At 54.1% G+C, this 18,784-nt stretch overlaps 1 protein-coding gene and 1 long non-coding RNA gene across 5 annotated transcripts in view; one reads left to right on the top strand and one right to left on the bottom strand.

The window, feature by feature from the left end:
* DCP2 (decapping mRNA 2) overlaps window positions 1–1,140 on the bottom strand; it is a 42,896-nt gene extending 41,756 nt beyond the window's left edge. The window contains exon 1 of one of the 3 annotated variants that reach the window (XR_016235032.1): window positions 915–1,131. Coding sequence is in view for 1 of the 3 variants with exons in the window: in XM_070076008.2 (XP_069932109.1) it covers window positions 915–967 (53 nt within the window). In the remaining 2 variants the exon portion in view is untranslated. Of the gene's footprint in view, window positions 1–914 lie in introns of all 3 variants that reach the window. The other 2 variants (XM_070076008.2, XM_070076009.2) reach the window with 2 other exon arrangements.
* Window positions 1,141–1,284: 144 nt separating this feature from the next.
* On the top strand, window positions 1,285–17,272 carry LOC138850114 (uncharacterized). 2 transcript variants are annotated; one of them, XR_011389633.2, is made up of 2 exons: window positions 1,285–1,977; window positions 2,833–3,263. It is a non-coding gene; the product is annotated as an uncharacterized LOC138850114 (long non-coding RNA). The 2 variants fall into 2 exon arrangements; XR_016235033.1 differs by lacking the exon at window positions 2,833–3,263 and adding an exon at window positions 16,189–17,272 and having other exon boundaries at window positions 1,366–1,977.
* The last annotated feature ends 1,512 nt before the right edge of the window (window positions 17,273–18,784 follow it).

Raw genomic sequence — 18,784 nt, 5'->3', positions numbered from 1 at the left:
CCCCACGCACGGGACGTTAGTTTTTATGAGCTGCAACAGGAACTTCCTCTGCGGAGCCAGACCCGCTATCACACCCACCTGCCGCGGCTTTCCCAGCGCGCCGTCCCGGATCACAGCGGCCGCGACCTTGTCAGTCACTCAGGCTCCCCACCTCCCGCCACGAGAACCCCGCGCGGCCGCACCTGCCACGCCGCAGCCCCAAGGCCCCCGCCCCGGCTCCCCTCAGCGCGGCGGACCCCGGGCGGGGGACCCTCCCCCAGGAGCCCCCCGCCAGCCGGCCCCTGGGGCAGCCCCGGCTCCCCTCAGCGCGGCAGACCCTCCCCCAGGAGCCCCCCGCGCGGCGGACCCTCCCCCATGAGCCCCCCGCCAGCCGGCCCCTGGGGCAGCCCCGGCTCCCCTCAAAGCGTGGCCGGTCCCCGGGCGGCGGACCCCGCCAGCCGTCCCCTGGGGGCGGCGGACCCTCCCCCAGGAGCCCCCCACCAGCCGGCCCCTGGGGCAGCCCCGGCTCCCCTCAGCGCGGCGGACCCCGCCAGCCGTCCCCTGGGGCAGCCCCGGCTCCCCTCAAAGCGTGGCCGGTCCCCGCGCGGCGGACCCTCCCTCAGGAGCCCCCCGCCAGCCGGCCCCTGGGGCAGCCCCGGGTCCCCTCAGCGCGGCGGACCCCGCCAGCCGGCCCCTGGGGCAGCCCCGGCTCCCCTCAGCGCGGCGGACCCTCCCCCAGGAGCCCCCCGTCAGCCGTCCCCTGGGGCAGCCCCGGGTCCCCGCCCGCGAGGCGCGGGGGAAGGCGGCCTGCCCGGGGCAGGGGTCGCGGCGCGGCTTCGCGAGCCGAGCGGCTTCACCTGCCGGGAGCACGGGGCCGGGGGCGCACACGCCGGGGGCAGGGGAGGCCCGGGCGGCGAGGCGCGGGGCCGCCGTACCTGCAGAGATCGTCCAGGACGCTGCCGGGAATCTCCACCCGTTTGGTCTCCATGATGAGGCCCCACAGCAGGAGCAGTGCATCCCGGCTCCGCGCGCCGGGCACCGAGCCTACGACACGGGGGCTGCGGCTCCACAGGCGCGGGAGGAAGGGGCGGGCCCCGCTGACTTCCGTCCCGTTCCCTCAGCCCGGCCCAAGGCTGGGCCAGGGCTTGGGGCGGAGCTCCCGGGGTCCCGCCCCCCGCTCTGCTTGAAAGGCCCAATGGGCAGCTGGAGAGTGAGGCGCCTGCGTACGCTCAGCCAATGAGACGTTTGTTTATTGCTCCGTCGTCTCCAATCCGTCTTCAAGCTACTCCCGCAAACCGACTTCCCGCCCCTGTGACCGAGCCCCGAGGGTGGGCAGGCGCAGGCGCGCCATGCTGCCTGTGCTCTGCCGCGAAGCTCTGGGGCTCTGGTCTCCTCCGTAGACCGCGGGGCCAACATCCGGGCCTTTGGCGTGGTCCGCGAGGCCTGCTGGTGGTGGCCGGGCGGGGCAGCCCCTGCCCGCCCGTTGGGCACCAGCGTGCCCTCAGGGTTCCGGGCACCAGAGGCCCCGGGCCAGGCCGAGGGCTGTGCCTTTCCGCACTCCAAGCGCCCGACGAGGGTGTGCCGGGCACTGGGCCCTGAGCCCCGTAAAGCCCTCGGGACCGCCCACTGCGGCTGTTGGGGGCCTGGAGACACCGCGCCCGCCGGTCTGCCTCCTCGGCCGGACCCCCGGCTGCTTCTCCACCAGAACGGCCCACTCCGCCCTGCGGTCTCCGCCTTCTTTAATGGCTGGCCACTGCCACAGTCCACTTCCGGCCTGCAGTCTCCCTCGCTCCGGCGAGAGACCGAATCTTGGTTCAGTTTTCCTCACACCCGCGTCAGCCTGTGCTAGCAGCCGCTGCCTCGGCGCGGTTGACTCCCGGGTTTGCCGTCTTTGTCTCCCTGCGCCTCCTGGAGAATGCCTCAGATTTCTCTCAGCCGCCTGTGCAGTTGTTCCCGGAGCTCGTCAGATGTCGCTGGCTCGCGGAGTCGCCTCTCTCTGTAAATACAGCTTTTTCTCTTAGCACTCTGAGGATCCCAGCAGGTTTAAGGTTTCCTCTCCCTGACCGCGGCATTCCTCGCAGCTGCTCTTGGTCTCCATCTGTCGTAGCGGAAGGCTCGGTGGTCTCTATGTGCTCACTCCTAAAAAGGCCTTAAAAGCCCAGGATGCAGGGAACGCTGATGGGCAGGAGTGCGCAGCCTGGGTGGGACGTGTCTCCCGGAGCAGCCGGACCGGCCGGGCTGCTGGCTGGAAACCCGCGACCCCTAGGTCGGTTTCCCTGGCTGGTCAGATTCCCTCAAGAGAAGAGGCTTCCAGGCTCAGGTGGAAGTACCGCGCGGGTGGTCAGGTATTCCGCTGGCCTGTTCCCTCCCCTGGGGCCCAGTACCCCAGTTTAGGTCTCTAAGGAGGCAGGTCCTGAGAGCAGGGAAGTGATCTGAGGAACACGGGTAGCACAGCAGGGAGTTAAGGACGGGAACAAGCCCGTAAAGAGTTTACAGTCCAGGAAATCAGCGCTGTGGGTAACCGGTCTTGATCCCTCTGGAGGCCCATGTAAAACGTAGCTCAGAGCTATCCCAGTCAGCGGGCGACAGATGTGGAGTTGCACACTAACCTCCATCAGCAGCCATCGAGCCTGCTCCTGGCGCCCGCGTCCCCACCTGCCCTATGGGCGTTGAGGCTAGGAAAAGCCCTCCGACACAGAATGCAGGTGCTAGAAGCTGGAGGAGCAGCTGGTATAGTTTGTGGATTGGCACGGCAAGTGTGAGCCCATTCAGTAGTTCTCTTTTGCTGGATGTGTGTTCTGTCAGATCTGGTTGTCTTGCCTCTGACTGGAGGGCACCTTTTATTTTTCTTAGGTGTCCCACTTGGCGTTCAAGTATGGTTTTTACACTACTCTAAATGACCGCACACGTCAAAGTGGTGTTTACCCCCATGGGTGAATGGTGTAGAAATAACACAGGTTCAGGTCAGCACTGTGGCGTGGCGGGTTAAGCCACTCCCTGTGATGCCAGCATCCCAGATGGACACTGGTTCAAGGCCTGACTGCTCCACTTCCAATCCAGCTCCCTGTGGAAGATGACCCAAGTGCTTGGGTCCCTATACCCACATGGAAGACCCAGAAGATGCTCAGGGCTCTTGGCTTTGGCATGCCACAGCCCTGACCATTGCAGCCATTTGGGGAGTGAACCAGTGGATGGAAGATCTCTCTGTGTCTCTCTCCACCCCTCCCATAACTCTGCCTTTCAAATAAATAAAACATAAATCTTTTTTAAAAATCAAGAAGAAATGTGTGTTCCCAAGTGCCTCAGATCAAAGCACCTGGCGAAGGTGCTACCTTCATAGTTTCCCAGATCAGAGACAGATATAGCACCCTTTTTTGGCACTTGGTGGACAGTCCTCACTTTCTCAGTGCTAAACCAGTGTGCCCCACTGGGGCTCCATCAATGTCTGTCGTGAGGCATTTTCCAAGCTACTTCCTGTGCACTCCTGCCCCCACCTCCTCACACACAGATTTCCAGGACTTTGATGTGTGTGTGGTAGAAAAACTCTTGAGCCATGAGTTCTGAAAAACCCAAGACTTCGATCCCATCCCACTGCCCACAGACCTCAGCAATCTTTGACTTTAAAAATGAAAAAAAAAAATGCAGTTGTAGTTTTAAAATATGCTGTCTCATTTAATCATCATACCTACCTGGAACAGGCAAATAAAAATTAATGAGGCTTAGAGAGATTACCTGATTTACAAAGATGAAGTGATTAAATGACAGTATGGGCGTGAGGTTTGGTATGTTAAGATGCCACCTGGGATGCCCACATCCCACATCAGAGTTCCTGAGCTTAAGTCCTGGCTCCTTTTCCAACTCCAGCTTCCTGATAATGTGCATCCTGGGGAAGCAGCAGGTGATGGCTCAAGTGCTTGGATCCCTGGGAGGCAGCCAGTGATGGCTCAAGTACAGGGTTCCCTGCCACCCACCCACCTGGCCTGTATTGCGCCCCAGACCCCTGGCTTTGGCCAGGCCCAGTCCCAGCAGTTTTGAACATTTGAAGAGTTAACCGGTAGATGGTCCTTTGTCTCTGTCTCACTCTCCTGCTGGATCAGCGCGGTGCGCCGGCCGCAGCACACCGGACGTGGCAGCCATTAGAGGGTAAACCAACAGCAAAGGAAGACCTTTCTCTCTGTCTCTCTCTCTCTCACTGTCCACTCTGCCTGTCAAAAACAAAACAAAACAAAAAAACCAGGAGCCAGGTGCTTCCTCCTGGTCTCCCATGTGGGTGCAGGGCCCAAGCACTTGGGCCATCCTCCACTGCCTTCCCGGGCCACAGCAGAGAGCTGGCCTGGAAGAGGGGCAACCTGGACAGAACCGGTGCCCCAACCAAGACTAGAACCCGGAGTACCGGCACCGCAGGTGGAGGATTAGCCTAGTGAGCTGCAGCGCCGGCCTCCTTCCTCTTTCCTAACAACTGATTCATAGGCGGGTAGCCCGGCTCCTTACCACACAGGACATGTGACACTGCTGGTGCCAGCAGTGGGACCTAGATGGCTTGAATCAATACCACATGCACCCCTCGGTCACGTTCCCTAGATATGTGCCTATTCCAGGGCTGGCTGCTGGCCCACAGTCCAGCCAGCAGGGCCCTAAGGCTCTTGCTTATAACATTAAGAGCAAGTGTCCTTTTTTGGGGGGATGTCAATCAGGTCAAGCTACAAAGTCTGGAACCTCTCTGGCCATCTCACTGTCGTCTTGAGGACAAAGCTAACGTGTGGAGTAGGGCAAAGCTGAAAGAGCTGTAAAGCAACAGAGCCAGAGCTCAGCAGGGCTGGGAGAGAGCCCAGCAGTCATCTGTCAGTGTGGCTGTGAGAACAAACCAAGAACAGAAGGGTGAAGCCCTTCCTCTCCGGCTGCTGTGGACTTCACAGAGTCCAAAACCCGAGGAAGGCCACCTTCCCCTATCCATTCCCCACAGAAGAGCACACTGGGCAGAATCAGGTGGATCCCCACGAATGTGCGGTCAGCTCACTATTGGGGGTCCCCAGCGGGAGATTCCAGCAGCTCTGTAGACTCTGAGGTGGGGGTAGGGGCAGGGCTAGGCACAGAAAAGGGCTGGGTGTAGAGGCGGGGGCAGGGTCAGCCTGTGCAGCAGCTGCAGTGGCGCAGCCTGGGGCCTGCGTGGGGCCTGCTGGTGAAGGAGCAGACTGAGATACCCACACACTGCACCTGAGCGCCAGAGCTCTCTGCCTCGCAAATGAGCACCATGAAGATCCCTGCCAGGGCCCCAGCAGAGCAGCCCAGGGACGAGGGCCCTGCCAGCTGTCTGACGAACAGGAGGGCCCCAGCGGCCTAAGTGCTTGACCCTGCGCCCTCGGCAGCAGCAAGGCTCTGGCTGAGTGCTGAGTGGACTTGGCGGAGGCAGCGAGGCCTTTGTAACCGCCCGTGCTCAGGCCTGAAGAACCACGCAGAGGTTCTCAGCCCAGGGCCAGAGTCCTCAGGGACGCAAACCCCATGGTGGGCTCAAGGGCGGTCCTGCCTCTGACTGTTCATGAACCCAACCATTATTCCCCTCCCCCCACTCTTTCTTTTAAGATTTATTGATTTATTTATTTGAAATGTGCAGTTACAGAAAGAGAAGGTGAAACAGGGAGACCCTCCACCTGCTGGCTCACTTCCCAGTCTCTTTCCCACACATCGCCGCGTCCAGCACGTTGGCAGGTCCTGCCCGTCTCCCTTTAGAACACAGCCTCCCAGTTCAAGCCGCCCAGCCCTCCCTTGGCTCTCGGCTGCTTCCCGCTCTCAAACACTCTGAGAATGCAGCACCGGTGATCATCCCAGAACACAAAGTGGATCACACCACCCTGCTCTTTTTTTTTTTTTTTTTTTTTTTGACAGACAGAGTGGACAGTGGGAGAGAGAGACAGAGAGAAAGGTCTTCCTTTGCCGTTGGTTCACCCTCCGATGGCCGCCGCGGCCAGCGCACCGCGCTGATCCGATGGCAGGAGCCAGGAGCCAGGTGCTTTTCCTGGTCTCCCATGGGGTGCAGGGCCCAAGCACCTGGGCCATCCTCCACTGCACTCCCTGGCCACAGCAGAGAGCTGGCCTGGAAGAGGGGCAACCGGGACAGAATCCGGCGCCCCGACTGGGACTAGAACCCGGTGTGCCGGCGCCGCAAGGCGGAGGATTAGCCTAGTGAGCCGCGGCGCCGGCCACCCTGCTCTTAAACACTCGCACAAAGCCTTTCACACCACTGCCTGGGCGAAGTCCTGCCCGCCACACCGCCTCCTCCTCGGCCTGTCCTGCTGCTCTCACTGCAAGCTGCCACCTGTCTCCTGCCACTCACCCCGTGCTCCAAGCTCTTTCTTCTTTTTGATTGATCTATTTATTTTTAAAGATTTATTTTGTTTATTTGTAAGACAGAGTTCCAGAGAGAGGTAGAGACAGAGAGAGAGGTCTTCCATCCACTGGTTCACTCCCCACTTGGCCGAAACAGCCAGAGCTGCGCCGATCCAAAGCCAGGAGCCAGGAGCTTCTTCCAGGTCTCCCATGCGGGTGCAGAGGCCCAAGGACTTGGGCCATCTTCTACTGCTTTCCCAGGTCATAGCAGAGAGCTGGATTGGAAGAGGAGCAGCAGGACTTAAACCGGTGCCCATATTGGATGCCGGTGCTTTAGACCAGGGCTTTAATCCACTGTGCCACAGCACTGGCCCCTTATTTATTTATTTGAAAGGCAGAGTCAAACAGAGTCAGAGTCAGAGGTGGAAAGAGAGAGAGAGAGAGAGGTCTTCCATCCGCTGGTGGGCTTGGAGCTCCACAACGGTCAGAGCTGGGCCAATGAGAAGCCAGGAGCCAGGAGCTTCTTCCAGGTCTTCCACGTGGGTGCAGGGGCCCAAACACTTGGGCCATTTTCCACTGCTTTTTCAGGCCATAGCAGAGAGCTGGAACGGAAGTGGAGCAGCCGGGTCTCGAATCGGCACCCATTTGGGATGCCAGCACTGCAGACAGCGGCTTTACCCGCTACGCCACAGCGCCAGCCCCCCAGGCTCTTTCTACAGAGCACTCCCTGGAACGCTGCCCGCCCCTCTTTGTGCTTCCCTTCTTTTCCAACTTTATGAGGCTTACAGGTCTCCCCTTCAAGATGAACCTCCCCGATCACTCTGTGTAATCCATACTAGTCTTTACTTAAAGATGCATTTCTGGGCTGGTGCCGTGGTTCACTTGGTTAATCCTCCCACCTGTGGCGCCGGCATCCCATACCGGTGCTGGGTTCTAGTCCCGGTTGCTCCTCTTCCAGTCCAGCTCTCTGCTGTGGCCTGGGAGGGCAGTGGAGGATGGCCCAAGTGCTTGGGCCCTGCACCCACATGGGAGACCAGGAGAAGCACCTAGCTCCTGGCTTCAGATCGGCGTAGCTCCGGCCGTGGCAGCCATTTGGGGGGTGAACCAGCAGAAGGAAGACCTTTCTCTCTCTCTCTCTCACTGTCTAATTCCATCTGTCAAATAAAAAAAAAATAAAGATGCATTTATTTGAAAGGCAGAGTGACAAGGGTAGGGTGTAGGGGAAGATCTTACATCTGCTGGTTCACTCCCCAGATGGCCACAACAGCCAGGACAGGGCCAGGACGAAGCCAGGAGCCTGGAACTCCATCCTGGTCTCCCATGTGGGTGGCAGGAGCCCAAGTACTTGGGCCATTTTTCGGTACTTCTCAGGCACCTAAGCAGAGATCTGAATCAGAAGTGGAACAGCTGGGACTGTTGCTCCGTGTGAGACGCCAGCGTTCCAGGCAGCAGCTTAACCTGCTGTGCCCCAGTGCCTACCAGTCTCTACCTGCTTATCAGCCACATTCCTTTGTTTCCTCTGTGGCCTGCTTCCTCTACCCCATCATGCTCCAACGAACAGGAAGGCAGGGTCCGTTCCACGCTGTCCACTGGATCCCCAAACTCCACACGGAGGCCCCACCGACACGGGTCTCACCACTCCCAGAAAAGCACCATCCAGGGCACGGGAGCCTGTCTCACCTGCCACCAGCATAGGCTGCGTCCCTTGGTTTCGTTGTTAAACTTGACCTCATCCTGCTGACTCAGGTTTGTGGCACTCGCTTCCAAGGCGCTATGGAGATGGCGTTGTCGTATGGCTGAGTGACCCAGCCTTCTGAAGAAAGCCCTCCCCCTGAGAGTGGGCCTTTCCCATCTGTTCCTGGTCCCCTTGGCCTGTCCCTGCTGTTACGACACAGTACTGCACCCTCAGGGCTTAGAAGCCAGCACAAATCTTGCTGAGCTGAGATGAAGGGGTTCCCCGGGGAGGGTCCTTGCCTTTTCCAGCCCCACGGGCTCTGCTCTCCCTCCTCCACCCCCTGAGCGGGCGATTCCTTCTCACAAGGTCCAAATTCTGCTGCCTCGTCCATGCTGGAAAACCCTTGTAATTACATTAAACTAATCTCCTTTAAAATTTTTTATTTGTTTTCATTTTTATTTGAGAGCCAGAGAGAGACAGACAGATCTTCCATCTGCTGATTTTCTTTTTTTTTTTTTTTTTTTTTTCCCAATCGCCTACAACAGCCAGGGCTGGGCCAGGCAAGAGCCAGGAGGCTGAAGCTCCATCCAGGTCTCCCACGTGGGTGGTGGGGACCCAAGTACTTGAGCCACCACCTGATGCCTCCCAAGGTGCACATGAACAAGAAGCTGGATGGGAAGCAGAGGAACTGGCACATCAGCCAGGCACTCTGACGCGGATGCAGCTGCCCCACACGCCAGCCCCTAACCTCCCGACCTTAATCCCTGCTTCCCATTAACCTAGCGGGTCTGAGAGCCTGGGGATCAGGACACGGCACCACTGGAGGGTGTGACTCTGCCTCTGTGTGTGTGTCGGTATCCTACCTTGGGGCCCTGCTCCACGTCTGCCCCTGTTCTCCATTCCCCACACCCAGGCCTCAGGGACGTGCACATTTTGACCATGTTTGAAAATTCTCAGTTTGATTAAATTCATGTTGTGGAGTTTTAGCTCCTTGGTTCATCCTGGATGGGATCACTCCGTTTTAAAATAGTCCTTATTTGGGGCAGGCATTTGGCACAGTGGCTAAGGTGACACCAGGAGTCCCACATGCCGTGATGAGATGCCTGGTTTGTGTCCTTGGTCTTCCACTTCCAATCCAGCTTCCTGCTAACATTCACTGTTAGAAGCAGCAGGTGATGGCTACCATATCTGGGTCCCTGCCACCCACGAGGCAGACACAGATTCTGGGCTCCTGGCTGTGGCCTGGCCCAACCCTGGCTATTGCCAGCATTTGGGGAGTAAACCGGCTGATGCAGGATCTCTCTCTGTCTCTCTGCCTTTCGAATAAAATGAAAACAAAAATATCACATATTTTTAAGATAGTCCTTATTTATGGGTAAGTTTCCCACAGTGGCACCTCAGGCGCAGCATCACAGCCAGACACAGAGCACTCTGTCACCACTCTGTCCTTCACTGGGGCCACCCTAGCAACGCCAGCATCCCATATGGGCACCAGTTCGAGTCCCGGCTGCTCTACTTCCAGTCCAGCTCACTGCTATTGTGCTTGGGAAAGCCCCCAAAGATGGCCAAGTGCTTGGGTCCCTACACCCATGTGAGAAACCTGGAAGGAGTTTCAGGTTCCAGGCTTCAGTCCTGCCCAGCCCTGACTATTGTGGCCATTTGAGAAGTAAACCAGCAGATGGAAAAAAATCTCTTTCTCAGGGCTGGCACTCTGGTCAGTGAGTTAAAACCCTGGCCTGAAGCGCTGGCATCCCATGTGGGCACCAATTCTAGTCCCAGCTGCTCCACTTCCGATCCAGCTCTCTGCTATGGCCTGGGAAAGCAGTACAAGATGGCCCAAGTCCTTGGGCCCCTGAACCCACGTGGGAGACCTGGAAGAAGCTCCTGGCTCCTGGCTTTGGATTGGCACAGCTCTGGCCATTGTGGCCATCTGGGGAGTGAACCAGCAGATGGAAGACCTCTCTCTCTGTCTCTACCTCTCTCTGTAACTCTCTTTCAAAACAAATAAGAATAAATCTTAAAAAAAAAATCTCTAACTGCACATTCAAATAAGTTTTTTTTTAAAGGTCCTTCATGTTGTCCTTCGACACCCAACATTCTCTGGCTAGGTGCCAAATATTTATGGTAAATGCCAAACAAAGACTTTGTTCATAACCTTTCCATGTCTTCTCTCTGGCCCTATTCAGGAGCGCTAGCCTGACTGCTGCTTGTAGTTAGCAGCAGCTACTCTTCAGAGGGGTCAGAAACACTGACACAAACAGGCTCGCTGAGGCCCCAGGACCCGCCGCCACCCAGACTAGTGGCAGCATCAGGGCAGTCATTGTTACTGTGCCCTGACAGTGGACAGAGCCCCCCCCTGGGAGCTGCCTCCCCGCTCCGTTCCCCCTTACTCTCACTCAGCTAAAGGGCTCTTTGCAAAGCCCCCGTGTCCTGGTCTCTGTCACCACTGAGGTGACTAGGTGGTGACAACTCCATATGGCCAAGGGGATGTGTGGGGAGCAATTCGGACTAGACTGAGTTACTGGAATTAAGACTTATTCTATGCATCTGCTCTCCCACAATATGGCGCTGGGAGAGAAGTAAACAGCTTCTACCCAGCTGCCTCTCACCAACTTGACAAGCTGCAGGAGCTGCTCCTGATTGGAGGAGAGCGGCGTGCTCGGCGTGTGGGCAGCCGAGTTGGGATTGGTGGAGAGGACTATATAGGAGGAGAGAGACGGCATGGTGGTGTGGGTTGGTTGGAGAGTTCGCGGGGAAGTTCGTGGGGAAGTTCGTTACTTCATTCTTTCTCATTTCTCTCTACTCATTCTTGCTTTGGGAGTTTGCTGTTTACTTATTCTTACTTTACTATAGAAAGGACTTGTAAAAAAAGGGAACAACAAGCGCCCGGTCCGGTGCGGCTCCTCCGCGTGCGGAGGAGCAGCAAGTGGTGCCGTGACTCGGATAGAAGTGGGAAATTACTGGAGAGAGAGACTAGCAAAGAGCCTAGGGGAAGGCCGGACGGAAAGAGTGCCGGTGAAAAGCTAGTCAGAACCTAGGAAAAAAGCCGCGGGGGAAGAAAATTAGAAGCTAGGAAGGAGGTATTAACTGGGAACGTCTGGGAGACTCGGTCTTCCATTACGCTCACTGCTCCAACATGTCACAGACGGTACAGACAATGGAGTTCTTTGGCTACTCTTTGCCCACTGGCTACCTCTTCCTCCTGCTGGGCACCATCCTCTGTTTCTCCCTAAAGATCATCCATTATGGGCTGAATGTGGTTTCTCTCTCTCTCTCTTCCTACTCCCCACCTCCTCGCAGCTTTTCCTCTAAGCAAGGGAAACGAGGGGGGAGGAAAATTCATGCATTCGTAAGAGCAATCGTAGAGACGTCCCCCTGGTTTCTACAGCAGTGGAGGCAGGTGGGACGGAAAATGCGCGAGGCTGGGGAATCGATAGAAGTGCTGAAGCTGTGGCAACTCGTTGATCAGGTGCTTCAGAACCCCACGGAAGGGATCGAGTTGTTGCTTAATGAGAGGAGTGAATTGCAGGAAGAATTATGGCAGGGCAGCCAGGCGAGCAACTATTGTAACGAACAAGTGAGAAGAAAATCAAAGAAGGATTTAGAGAGCCAGGAAGCTTATGGGGGGGAGAAGGAAGCTGAGGAGGGAACCTCGCCCCCGAGAGAGATGCCTGGCCATACAAGGCTGGCAAATTCAACCATAAAGGATGAATCACCACCCCGGTATCGCCCATTGGTACTACCAAAGTTTCCTCCTGTAAAGAAAAGCCCCTTTTTTCCACATGAGATTGAAGAAGAGTGGGATGAGGAAGAAGGAGTGATGGAGGGAGTAGGTATGCAGGAGGAGCTAGAAAGGCCAAGAACCGAAAACAAGCAAAGGGGAGCTGTTTATAGAAAACCTGCTTGGGAGCAGTACCAGGAACCAGGCCAGGTGTTTCCTGTAATTCAGGATCCACAGGGAAACAGGGGATGGACGCCTCTTGACCATAAATTACTTAAAGAGTTGCAGCAATCAGTACAATTGTATGGGCCCCATGCAAGTTACACTCAGGCAATCCTTGATAACATCGGGCAGCAAGGCCTAATACCTGAGGATTGGAGAAACTTAGTAAAGGCGGTGTTAGGCGGGGGTGACTTCCTCTTGTGGCTAGCTGCCTATAAAGAATTTGCGCGAGAATATTCAAAGCAGAACTATCAAACAGGGAATCAAGCATGGGATGAGGAAATGTTAAATGGAGAAGGGCGATTTGCCTGTCCCGATGAGCAGGCCCGATTACCAACAGCTGTCCTCTTACAGGTGAGAGAGATAGCAAGAAGAGCCTGGAAGGTGATACCCAGAAAAGGAGAAGTAAGACACAGCCTAACTAAGATAGTACAGGGCCCTACCGAACCTTACGCTGATTTCGTGAACCGATTAATGGAAGCAGCAGGAAACATTTTCGAAACCGTGGAAGAAGCAATGCCCTTAGTCAAAAGATTGGCGTATGAACAGGCCAATAAAACATGTCGGGAAGCTCTTAGACCATGGCAGCATAAAGACATCCCTACCTTTTTGAAAATCTGTAGGGATGTCATGGATGATGTAGTTTCTGGATCACATGCTGCAGTAGCAGTGACCCGACAATTTAGACAGAACATGAGGGGACGAATATGTTTTAGATGTGGTCGAGAAGGGCATCTAATGAGGGAATGTAGGGCCAGATTTCCAGCCCGAGATCGGCAGGGCATAGAGAACTCGAGAAGACCAGGCCTTTGCCCACGCTGTAGAAGAGGGAATCATTGGGTCAGTGAATGTTACTCTAAAATGTATAGCACAGGCAATCCCCTGAGGATGCCAAATGAGCAGGGCCCCATAAGAAGATCAGGTGTATATGGTCAACAGCAAAAAAACGGAATGTGGGCCCCTGCACCCCGGGGCCAAAACAATCGGTGGGTGCCACGGTCCCAAAACCAAATATTTACCGCGCAGAGTTACGAGCCACCGAATATTCGGTACTAACACCTCAAATGGGGCCACAAGCAATAGAGGTGAGGGCAGAAACAATTTCAGCGGAGCATAACGGACTTGGAATAATCGTAGGAAAAGAAACAAATGCTTTGAGAGGCCTAATGGTCATCACCGGAGTCATTCAATTACCTTTTGATAAGATAAAAGTGCTAATACAATCTACAAAGGGTATTATTCAAATCAAACCAGAAGAACCTGTGGCTCAAATACTGATCATGATTGGAGCGCAGGATGTTCATGGACCCCAAGGGGAGAAATTTGCAGCCTTGTCCCTATCTCTAGCAGATCGACCTCTGTGGACCTTAACCATTAGAGGAAAGTCGATTCAGGGCCTGCTAGACACAGGTGCGGATGTAAGTATAATTTCGGAAAATGATTGGCCGAAGTCATGGCCCCTCCAGCCAGGAGATAATACTTTAGTAGGCCTAGGTGCGGCCATGACACCATCAAGGAGTGCTCAGGTGCTTCATTGGCAGGATCAAGAAGGGAACAAGGGAAATGTGCAACCTTATGTTAGTGCACTCCCCATCACATTATGGGGAAGAGACATTTTAGAACAATTGGGACTGACGTTAACAAATGAGGATCAATTGGAGAGTTCTACAGAACGGCGTATTATGTATAAAAAGGGACATCAGGAGAGAGGATTAGGCTCCAGAGAAGGCAGAAGGGACCTAGCCCAGCCCAAAGGCGATTTTAAAAGACAGGACACGGGTTTTTCGTGGGGGCCACTGAGATGCAGCCGCTGCCATTGTCATGGCTGGACAACAAGCCAAAGTGGATACCACAGTGGCCCCTTACCCAGGAAAAGCTGGCTGCGGTAAATGATATAGTATCACAACAATTAGAGGCAGGCCACTTGCAACCATCAACCTCCCCATGGAATACGCCAATATTCGTGATAAAGAAAAAATCAGGGAAATACCGGTTGTTGCATGATTTACGGGCTGTTAATCAGCAGATGCAACCCATGGGGGCATTGCAACCCGGACTCCCGGTTCCTACTATGATCCCAAAGCATTGGCCACTAATAGTACTCGATCTGAAGGACTGCTTTTTTAGCATACCTCTACATGAACAAGACACTCAGAGGTTTGCTTTCACCGTACCTTCCATTAATCATCAAGGTCCCGACAAAAGATATGAATGGAAGGTGCTTCCCCAAGGAATGACTAACAGTCCTGCCATATGCCAGCTATATGTTGACCAGGCAGTAGAGCCGGTTCGACAACAGTGCCCAAAAGTACAAATTTTACACTACATGGATGACTTGTTAATAACGGCTGAAAGTGAAAGTCACCTAATGGAAGCATATAAGCAGCTGCTATTATATTTGGAAAAAGTTGGGTTACAAGTAGCGCCAGAGAAGATACAAAAAGGGGAAGTAGTACAGTACTTAGGACTTAAAGTAACTTCTGAAAAGGTAACCCCATTAGAATTTGAAATTGCAATAGATGGGTTACAGACCCTTAATGACTTCCAAAAATTATGTGGCAATTTAAATTGGTTGAGGCCCTATTGTAAATTGACTACCGAAGATATGATGCCATTATTCAATATTTTAGAAGGAGATGCCCAGCTTGATTCCCCTCGTAGATTGACAATAGAAGCCCGCTTGGCGTTACAGAAAATTGAAAAACAAATTAAAGCAATGCAGATGGAAAGATGTGATCCACAACAAGCCCTAGAAATATTAATTTTTATGGAACAGCTGTATCCCTTCGCAGTCATTTGGCAAGGAGGACCCTTGTTGTTTGTATACCCACATTCACATGCACCGCGTGTACTATACACCCAAGGCATTGCGGTGGCTGATTTAATATTAACAGCAATAAAAAAGGCGACAGAAATGACGGGGAAGACTCCAAAGCGATGTGTAGTTCCCTTTGCTCAAGAGGCAGTAGAAGCCTTTACAAGGGAATGCTGGCAATGGGCATACATAGTTCTCATTCTACAAATAGAGATTGACAATCACTACCCTCGCCATCCATTTGTTAACTTCTGCACACAGGTTTCAATAAAACGGGTGCAGAAGGTGCGAAGGGATCCAATTCAAGGGGCAGTTACCGTATTTACGGATGGAGCTAAAGGCGGAACAGGAGCAGCTATATTTAACAATCAACGATATTTTGTTTTAACAGCATCCCCTTCTCCACAACATGCAGAATTAGCTATTATCGCAACAGTATTACGCAGAGAGAGTGCACCCATGAATATTTTGTCTGATAGTGCATATGTGGTGAATGCAGTTCAGATGCTCGCTACACAGTGCCTTATTCTTAAATCCTCCTCAGTCTATTCTTATCTAAGTGAAATTCAGGGGTTATTAAATCAAAGAGAGCATGCTATCTACATAGGCCACATAAGAGCTCATTCTAATTTACCTGGCCCACTTACTCGAGGAAACATGATGGCAGATCACTATTCAAGATTCTTGCTTGCATGCACCGCTTTGGAACAAGCTAAAGAATATCACTCTAAATGGCATGTTAACACCCACACTTTAAGTTTTAAATTTAATATTCCCCGCAAGCAAGCAGAAGATATCATTAGATCCTGTGAAAAGTGCGTTGTTACCATAGTTCCAAAGATTCCTGCGGGAGCCAATCCCCGTGGCCTTAAACCAGGACATATCTGGCAGATGGACGTTACACATATCCCCTCTTTTGGGCGACAAAGCTGTGTTCACGTCACTGTAGATACATACTCAGGGGTAATTATGGCCACAGCCATGAATAAAGAAGGAGTACAACAAGTAATCCAACACTGCTTGCAGGCTTTTGCAGCCTGGGGAGTTCCTCATGTGATCAAAACGGATAACGGCCCAGCGTATACATCAAAGCGTTTTGCTGCATTTTTGAAAGAATTCGGAATCTCCCATATTACCGGTATTCCATACAATCCACAGGGGCAAGCTGTGGTAGAACGCGCTCACTTATATTTAAAAAATTTAATAATTAAACAAAAAGGGGGAATAGGGGAAATGGCCACATCCAACAAGGACGTCTTGGCCCTAGCTCTTTATACAATTAATTTTTTGAACAAGAAAAAGAACGGTAAAACACCTGCAGAAATGCATACTCAATCAGCTGATAAGGAATCAATACAGTGGGTAATGTGGAAGGATTTACAGGACAACCAATGGAAAGGCCCGTTCCCCTTACTCAGAAGAGTACGAGGCGCCGTTTGTTTTTTTCCACAGGGTGCGGCACAACCAATATGGACCCCTGAGAGAAGAATTCGGTTGATAAACCTGCCAGCATAAGATCTAGAAGAAGAAAACTCCATTTGAGGAAGAAAACAATGAATAACCAATCCCTAGGATCTTTGGAATACGGGACATTTTTCAACAAACTCTGAAGTAGCACGACAAACAAGAGTCAATAGCATGAAGATCACACTGAACTTTACACAGGCGCGTATCAACGCCAAAAAATAAAAAGAAAGGGGGATCTGTGGGGAGCAATTCGGACTAGACTGAGTTACTGGAATTAAGACTTATTCTATGCATCTGCTCTCCCACAATATGGCGCTGGGAGAGAAGTAAACAGCTTCTACCCAGCTGCCTCTCACCAACTTGACAAGCTGCAGGAGCTGCTCCTGATTGGAGGAGAGCGGCGTGCTCGGCGTGTGGGCAGCCGAGTTGGGATTGGTGGAGAGGACTATATAGGAGGAGAGAGACGGCATGGTGGTGTGGGTTGGTTGGAGAGTGCGTTGGAGAGTTCGCGGGGAAGTTCGTGGGGAAGTTCGTTACTTCATTCTTTCTCATTTCTCTCTACTCATTCTTGCTTTGGGAGTTTGCTGTTTACTTATTCTTACTTTACTATAGAAAGGACTTGTAAAAAAAGGGAACAACAAGCGCCCGGTCCGGTGCGGCTCCTCCGCGTGCGGAGGAGCAGCAGGATGTAGGCTTAAGTTTGTCTCTGGGGGCCGGTGCCATGGCTCACTTGGTTAATCCTCTGCCTATGGTGCCAGCATCCCATATGGGCACCAGGTTCTAGTCCCGGTTGCTCCTCTTCCAGTCCAGCTCTCTGCTGTGGCCCAGGAAGGCAGTGGAGAATGGCCCAGGTGCTTGGGCTCCTGCACCTGCATGGGAGACCAGGAGGAAGCACCTGGCTCCTGGTTTTGGATCAGCACAGCGCCGGCCATGGCGGCCATTTGGGGAGTGAACCAATGGAAGGAAGACCTTTCACTCCGTCTCTCTCTCTCTCTCACTATCTGTAACTCTACCTGTGAAACAAATTTTAAAAAATACTCTTTAATAATAAAGTTTGTCTCGGAAAGGCAACAGCCCCTTCTCTACCTCTTCTTTTAGAAAAAAAAAAAAATCACCTATTTTATTTATTCGAGAGAGAGAGAGATGGAGAGAAACAGAGACAGGAGCAGAAATGAGCCGATCTCCCATCCAGCTCTACCATGGGGGTGGGCCGGGGATCGCGGCTGCATCCCAGAGTGTGCACTAGCAGGCGGCTGGGGCTGGGAGTGGAGCCGGGATACACGATGCAGATGTCCCCAAGCAGCATCCTAACCAGAGCATAGAACACCCACCCGCTTCGTCATCTCTTCTCTGCTCCTTCCTGCAGCCAGCAAGCAGAAGGGAAACAAACAGGGGACTCGCCAGCCCTGACACTCTCGGAGCCACCACACCAGGCCTGAGTGCCTGCCTCTAGGCACCTTGACAGAGAGACAGGGAGACAGGAGACAGGAGACAGGGAGACAGGGAGAGGGAGACAGGAGACAGGGAGTCAGGAGACAGGGAGACAGGAGACTGGGAGACAGGAGACTGGGAGACAGGAGACTGGGAGACAGGGAGACAGGAGACAGGGAGACAGGGAGAGGGAGACAGGAGACAGGGAGACAGGAGACAGGGAGTCAGGAGACAGGGAGTCAGGAGACAGGGAGTCAGGAGACAGGGAGACAGGAGACAGGGAGACAGGAGACTGGGAGACAGGAGACAGGGAGACAAGAGACGCTTCCTCTCGCTGGAGCCATGGCTCCTGCAGGCGCAAGACCACCCTGATGTGAGCAGCTTTGTCTTTCGGCCATTCCATCACGCAAAGCTAAAGCTCCAAAGGGCTACAGCCAGGAGAGCTGGCGCAACGCCCGGTGAACAGCTGTGCAGGGGGAGGGCGCATGTCTTGTTTGTAGGAGAAACAAAGGTACGGTGAGGTAGCGCTCAGGAGAGTGAGCGGGAGGGGACACAGGGCACATGCTCGGGGCACTGCCACGCAGCCGCGTCCCTTCAGGAGCAGTGCCTCCCTGGGGCGTGTTCCCGAGTCCCCACTACAGCCCCACAACTGCCACAAGCCTTTGTCATGTGGGTATGGAAGGCACATGCTGGGCTCTGGAGCCAGACAGAGGATGGAACCTGGGCTGTTTCCTGGCCTTCCTGAGAAACAAACGCGGGAGCCCTGGCCTGCGGGGTCTGGGCCTGCTGAGGACGGGGGCCGAGTGACACGCAGGGTGACACTCACACCCCAGCACATCTGAGCACCGCCAGCCTTCCACTTGTGTCCTTGGGTTTTCACTACGTGAGCCCACAATGCCCGTTAGCTATTGCCCTTGTTGCGTTCCAGCCCATGTGCCCTGAATTTCCATCTTTTTTTTTTTTTTTTTTTTTTTTTTTTGACAGGCAGAGTGGACAGTGAGAGAGAGAGACAGAGAGAAAGGTCTTCCTTTGCCGTTGCTTCACCCTCCAATGGCCGCCGCGGCCGGCGCGCTGCGGCCTGCGCACCGCGCTGATCTGATGGCAGGAGCCAGGAGCCAGGTGCTTCTCCTGGTCTCCCATGGGGTGCAGG

The sequence above is a fragment of the Oryctolagus cuniculus genome, chromosome 6, assembly GCF_051225735.1.
Source record: "Oryctolagus cuniculus isolate XC-2025 breed Fujian yellow rabbit chromosome 6, ASM5122573v1, whole genome shotgun sequence".
Taxonomy (NCBI): domain Eukaryota; kingdom Metazoa; phylum Chordata; class Mammalia; order Lagomorpha; family Leporidae; genus Oryctolagus; species Oryctolagus cuniculus.
This window is presented reverse-complemented; position numbering and strand designations above follow the sequence as displayed.